Consider the following 6998-nt stretch of genomic DNA (forward strand, 5'->3'; position numbering starts at 1 on the left):
TTTTGAAGATCTATACGGACAAACTTGACTTTATAGTCTTCACAAAAGTTGTAGATCTATGTCTTACTGTTTCAGAACATCTTGAATCACCACCATATCAATTTTGAACAAAAAGTTATGCTAAAATTACTAACAGCAGTACATGGAGTATTTCAAGAACTGAAAATTTGGGCAGCACATGTCCTGTACTTTTTGACCCTTTTTTAGGTATATACCAACAAAACTAGATTTTGATTCCTTCATAAAAATTATAGATTTATGAAATACCTTTCCAGAAAGCCCTGGATCACTTAAATCGGAGCTCTGTACAAAAAGATATGTAAAAAATACTAGTAGGTGTCTAGTATAAAAACGAGTTTAGAAACTTACCAAGAGGAGCAACTTGATCTTCACCAAAAACGAATTTTGTGTGTTGATTTAGTAGAAATCCATGGTTTTGTTTTTTTTGATGAAACTTCAGCTTCTTGTTCTTACGGAGGAGAGTGAGAGATAGAGATAGAGAGATAGAAAGAGAGAGAGGTAGATAGTTATTCTTCTTTGTTTCTGAAGAGTAGAAGAATAGGGAGTTTATGGACAGATATGAAATAAAATGGTTCCCCAACTACTAAATATTCTTAGATAAATACAAAAGGTTGGAAACCCAAAACTTAATTATATACTATATTTACTAACAACTCGTCAAAATAATATAAAGTGTTACATATAACAACACTATGAAACTTCATTGCCAATATTAACACAACCTAAAGTAAGAAATTTTCATATATTGACCATTCTATATTTAGGAAGTGCAAAGTAAAATATTTCCTCGTTATAAAAAAAATGCTCAATCAAGAATGCAAATATTATAAAAAAATTTGGGGTGTTACAATAACTAGTGACAGATTTGCGAGAAATGACACAAGCAGCCCAATCAGAGTCAGAATATGCAGTTAGAGACAGATCAAATGAGTTGGAGAGGAGCACCCCTTGAGCTGGATCATTAGGTAAATATTTGAGAACATATAAAGTTGCCATCATATGGGGAACTTGAGGTTTTTGAAGAAATTGGCTCAAATGCTGAACGGAGAAAGAAATATCAAGCCTAGTATGTTGCAAGAAGTTGACCTTTCCAATCAATCTCCTATATAGGCTAGGATCAGAAACATGCTCCCCTATGTCTAACACCAGCTTCATAGAAGGATCTAAGGGGTAACAGGAGAGAAGTGTTGACAATTAAACTCAACTAAGAGGTCAGAAGTGTACTTGTGTTGGCTCATCACATAACCTTGAGGGTTAAGAGAGATTTCCAACCCCAAAAAATAGACCCCAGGTCTTTAATTTTGAATTGGGCATCCAAGAAAGACTTCAAAGAGTTCATCTCAACAACATCATTACCAGCTAGTAATATATCATCAACATAGACAGCCAAGACAATCAGAGAATCATAGGAGACCTTAGTGAATAAGGAATAATCATTCATGTTGGAAATGTAGCCTTTGGATTGCAAGGCTTCAGACAGTTTTGAAAACCACTGTCTAGAAGCTTCCCTAAGGCCATAGAGGGACTTCTTGTGTCTGCAAACCAGGGGAGGAGAAGAAGAAGGAGCAGATACATCAAGACCAGGTGGAACCTTCATATAAACTTCCTCATGGAGATCTCCATAAAGGAAGACATTATTCACATCAAGTTGAAACACAGTCCATCCCCACTTAGCAACCAAAGTGAGTAAGCATTTGATGGGGGTTAACTTGACAATAGGGGAAAAGGTTTCAATAAAGTCAATGCCTCCTTTTGGGTGTCACCCCTAATGACTAACCAGGCCTTATATTTCTCAATAGAACCATCAACCCTTTGTTTAATTTTGTAAACTCACTTGCATGGAATAGTCTTCTTGTGAGAAGGTAAAGGGACAATGTCCCAAGTTTGGTTTGCCTCAAAGGCTTGGAATTCCTTTAGCATGGCCTCTTGCCAAGCAGGATGTGAGGCAGCCTGCTGGTAGAACTGGGGCTCATGCATGTGTATGTCAACAGAAGAGACCTTGGAAGAGGAGGAAAGAGTGTGAGAGGAAGAGACAGAGGAACAAACATAATCTTTGAGATAAGAAGGTTGATGGACTGTTCTGGTTGATTTTCTCAAAGGTGGAGGAGAAGGAATAAAAGGAGAAGAGTCAGATATAGTAGGAGGAGAAAGAGGTGAGGAAACATGGAAATCTGGAGATGTTGAAACATCAGGAGTAGGAGAAGGTGAAGAGGAGGAAGAAGAATCTACAAAGTCTGAAATAGAGGAAGAGGGAAAGATAGAAGGGTGATCAGACTTGTAGGGAAATATATTTTCATGAAAAACCACATCCCTAGAAAAGAAAATGGAATGAGTAGTAAGGTTAAGAAGTTTGTAACCATTTTTACCAAAGGGGTACCCCAAAAATATAGAATGAATAGCTCTAACCTGGAATTTATCTCTGCCAAACTTAGGTGAAGTAGCAAAGCATAAACATCTAAAAGACTTTAACTGATCATAAAGTGGAGGAAGACCATGGAGTTTTTCATGAGGAGAGACACCCATCAAAACAACAGAAGGAAGTCTATTGATGAGGTAAGTGGCAGTCAGAACACATTCACCCCAATATTTGAGGGGAAGGTTAGACTGAAAAAGAAGAGTCATGGAGATTTCCAATAAGTGTTTATGTTTCCTTTCAACCACCCCATTTTGTTGAGGGGTGTGAGGAATAGTGGTCTGATGAAGAATGCCTTGGCTTGAGAAGAACTTGGTGGCTTCAGAACTTCCACCAAGTTCAAATGCATTGTCAGACCTAAAAGTTTGGATAGAAGATATAAAATGAACTTTAACCATGATAGTAAAAGCTTTAAGGACAGAAAGAGCATTGCTCTTGCAAGAAAGGCGATGAGTCCATGTGGCTCTAGTGTAATCATCAACAAAAGTTAAAAAATATCTGAAACCATTGTAAGTTCTAGTGTTATATACTCTCAAGAAAAGGTAATCTCTGTTGTCTTGCTAGAGGACAGACAGGACACATGAAACTTTGTTTGGAAGACACTTTATCAGATAAGAAAGGAATAGTTTTCATTCTATGATAATGCATGTGCCCTAATCTTTGATGCCAAAACAAGTCCAATTTATTAAGGCAATGAAATTGATTACAATCAGAAGTACCATTAACATGTGTAACAACATGACTGGACTTATCAGATACAATTGAAACAGAAGAAGGTAAATCACTAGAAGTATAAACAGAACTAGGTAAACTACTAGAAGAAACATTCAGAGAATCAGATGGAACAGGAAAGAGATCACCATCTCGATGGAGGTAGTACAGCCTGCCTGCAGCTTTACCAATTTCCAGTGGCCTCTTCATAGAAGGTCCCTGTAAAGAACAAATTATTTTGGTAAAAAGTGTTGAACAATCTAGCCGACATATAAGCTGATGAACTGATATCAAATTGAAGAGAAAAGATGGCACCAGAAGAACATGAAGTAAACTTATATCATGCCTAAGATACAGAGATCCAATTGATACAACTTTAGCTTTATATCTATTGGGTAGAGTGACAAGGAAAGACTTAATTAATGGTTGGACATTAAAAAGAAGATGTTTATGCGGAGTCATGTGATTTGTAGCCCCTGTATCTAAGATCCAAGGGTTGACACCTGATTGAGAGGATGCACACACATGAGAAACCTCAGAATCTACAGCATACTTGTTAAACAAACTTGCAAAGTGTACAAAAGCAGATTGATCCACATTGGAGGCATCAAGTGTGGAAGTGTTTGACATCTGAACTTGTTGGAACAAGGTCAACAAGTGTTGATACTACTCCTTGGTAAACCCATGGGCTGAAGAATCAGCATGCTGAGAAGTAGTAGTGACAACAGTGGTGGATGGACTTTCAATCTAAACAAAAGAAGCATATTTCTTAATCTTGGTGAACTTGAAATCAGTAGGGAACCCATGAAGTCTGTAGCACTTATCTACAGTATGGCCAGGCTTCTTGCATTACTTGCAAGAGACATTTGGAGCCGCTTTTCTGGCCTTAAAATTCACCTTTTGACTGAAAGTCCTATTTGTAGTTGAAGCACTAGGAGACACCAAGAAAGAGGTGGCATCACTAGAGAAGTTAGGAGCAGCAGAGTGAGCTTCTCTTTGACTCTCATCTTGTTGTAAAAGACTATAGGCTTTGTTGATTGGTGGAAGAGGATTCATTAACATGATGGCACTTTTAACAGTTGTGTATGAATCATTTAGACCATTGAGAAACTGAAACAACTGTTGGTCCTCTATGAATTTCGGTAATGCACCACATGAACAAGTAGGACCTACATATGAAGAGTTCAGCTCATCCCACAAACTCCTCATCTTTTTGAAGTAAAAGGTTATATAAGAGGAGCCTTGAGTAGTAGAGTTGATTTCCCTTTGTATTTGAATGTATTTAGACCCGTTTGACTGACTAAACCTTTCATTTATATCTTTCCAGACTTCCTTAGCAGTTTTAAAACACATTACACTAACAACTATTTCTCTAGATACTGAGTTAGTTATCCAGACTTTGACCATATCATTGCACATTTCCCAATATGGGTAATAAGGAGATTCAAGAGTGGGTTGATTGACTCTGCCATCTAATAGACTGAGTTTGTTCTTTGCAGAAAGGGAAGTGAGCATACTGGTATGCCATAACACAAACCCACAACCACTGAATGGAACGGATACCAGTTGACTTCCAGGATTATCCGAGGGATGAATATAAAACGGATGTGAAGGATCCAAGGAAAACAGAACAAAACCGTTGGAAGTTGAAGAAGAGTTAACATCATCTACTACAGTACCCATTTTCAGCAGAAACTAAGTCTAATACTAAGAAATTACAGTAGTATGTTGAAGTAATCAGAGATAAACTCAAATCAGGTACATGCAATGAACACTAACATCAAAATTAACATAATTTGTGATTAGGTGTGACAGTGATATCGTCCTTCTTCTGAAAACTCGAAGAAGTGAGGTCTTGTTTAGCCATGAACCCTAGGTAGAGAAATCCAGCAGAAATTACCGTGTAGCTTGAAGATTATCAACGATTGTCGCAGTAGAAGTCGAAAATATGCGAAGATTGAACGAAACCCCAAATTTCACGAACATATTCTGAAAACCGACGATCTGATACAATCCTTGACGGTTTCAAACAAGGCTACCATCGGAAGAAAGGTTGTGACGAGAGGAATCTATATTTTCGCTCTGATACCATGTTAAACTCGAAGCTCGATAGCTATGGTGGAAAGTAACAGAAGAAAACCCTAGAAGGGTTGAGAGAAGAAGATGACTGAAATGAGTTGGTCAAATCTCAATTGACCAAAACTGAAGCTATTATTGAGAAGTCTCTATTTATATTTACAAGTGTAAGAGACAAAAAATAAATGTAAAATCTGAAAATGAAAATATATGTAAGTGTAAACTGAGAATGTAAAAACTATAAAAGGGTTTTCTGCTTTCCCTTAGCTGATTGGGCCTGTGACAGTTGGGCCTGAGCTGTATTTGGGCTAACACCACTAAAGCTTGGACATATGGGAAGAATCATGTTTTTGTCTCCGCTAGAATTTAAATTTGAGACCTTGTGGTTCTCAATCTACTTTATTAACCATTAGGTCATACCCTTGAGTGCGAATCGTTAAAAAATTATCAAACCTTGACTATTAATTAGTATGAGCAGTCCTAAAGCTATACAAATTTAGCGTATTCTCTTATTTTCCATAACTCATGCATCACTATCATGTCACTTAAAAGATAACTGTAGATAATTGTTTTAATTAAATGGCTTTTTTTAGAAAAAAAATAAAGAAGGAAACCCCTCATTCTGAATCAGATATGATTCTCAAATTAAGAATTTATTTCAATTCAGAAGGCCTTCTCCTTCCACGATTGTTCTAGTCAAATTTAACCTAGAAAGTCCCGTAATTGATCCTCATGCATTATTTATACCCCTTTCCGTAATAAGGGCAAACAAAAGAAACTAAAACTAAAGCAATCATAAATAATTCTTTGTCAAACTTAGAAGTCATCTTCATCTTATCTCTTAGCTCGATAGACTATTTTTGGGAAAACATTGTTTGCATTCGGTATTTACGTCAAATTAAATAATTTATTTTAGCAGTTTGGTATTCTCTCTACTAAGAAAGATTCGGATTTTTCAGAGAGTGCTTTTCCAGTGCGATATCAAAAAAAGGGAAAAAAAAAATCAGGATCGGAGTTCTATTTTTCGATTTTCAGTGTCAAAGTCAAAGGTTTGTTGGTGGCAAGATCGGCATGCCTTCTAGTTGTAGTTGACTTTAAACGTACCTGAACTACCCATAATCATCTATTTATGGGCTTGCACTCAATAGTTAATCAATTCGTTTTTCCGCTTTCTATCGCACACCTCAACTATTGCTTATATAGTGTGTGAAGTCTAACTAATGGAAAGTGCCTATGAATTAGTTCCAAGAAAGCGGACGTTTACGTCAGGAATAGAGACCGTTAAGAATGTACTTGCTTTTTCTTTTTTTCATTGAGATTGAGTTGATGTTCAGTATACCGCTTATTTAAATTCGCATGTGTGTTTACGCACATGGACGACAAGTTGGAAAATTTAAAAATAAAAAATTACAAAAGAGGTATATGCAACCATGAAGAAAGGGAAATGTGCATTGATTTGCTACATTTATTGTTAGAATCCCATATTATTATTATTTTCCATCGATAATTGAAGATAAGTCAACGATATGGAAATGATGCTTATAAACAACTCTTTTTTTCTCTTTTCCATTTCATTGACTTCACAAATAAGTAAATTAATTTTAAAAAGATATACTTCTCTTAAAACCAAATGAACGATAATAATTGTGTCCTTCTCAAAAAAATATGATCAATTAATACTCAAAGCTCTATTGTTTTTCATCTTTATTTCTTCCTTTTTTGGTGGCTTTCCTTTTGGAGTTTCCACATGCTTGATTTGTCTATTTTTGACTCATTA

General features: G+C 36.2%; 1 protein-coding gene across 1 annotated transcript; it reads right to left on the reverse strand.

The window, feature by feature from the left end:
* Positions 1-3811: 3811 nt before the first annotated feature.
* LOC138884248 (uncharacterized) lies at positions 3812-4828 on the reverse strand. Its single transcript, XM_070165317.1, has 2 exons — positions 4043-4828; positions 3812-3892 (listed from the first exon to the last, which is right to left on the reverse strand). The coding sequence occupies exons 1-2, from the start codon at positions 4826-4828 to the stop codon at positions 3812-3814; spliced, it is 867 nt and encodes a 288-aa protein (XP_070021418.1).
* Between the last annotated feature and the right edge of the window lie 2170 nt (positions 4829-6998).

Source organism: Nicotiana sylvestris, chromosome 12 (genome assembly GCF_000393655.2).
Source record: "Nicotiana sylvestris chromosome 12, ASM39365v2, whole genome shotgun sequence".
Lineage (NCBI taxonomy): Eukaryota > Viridiplantae > Streptophyta > Magnoliopsida > Solanales > Solanaceae > Nicotiana > Nicotiana sylvestris.

Excerpts from the sequence above, each read along its gene's own strand:
- LOC138884248 (XM_070165317.1), bottom strand. The coding sequence starts at position 4,828 with ATGGGTACTGTAGTAGATGATGTTAACTCTTCTTCAACTTCCAACGGT. Across the intron at positions 3,893-4,042 it reads ATAGGACTTTCAGTCAAAAG|ATTGAAAGTCCATCCACCAC; the intron begins GTGAATTTTAAG and ends TCTTTTGTTTAG.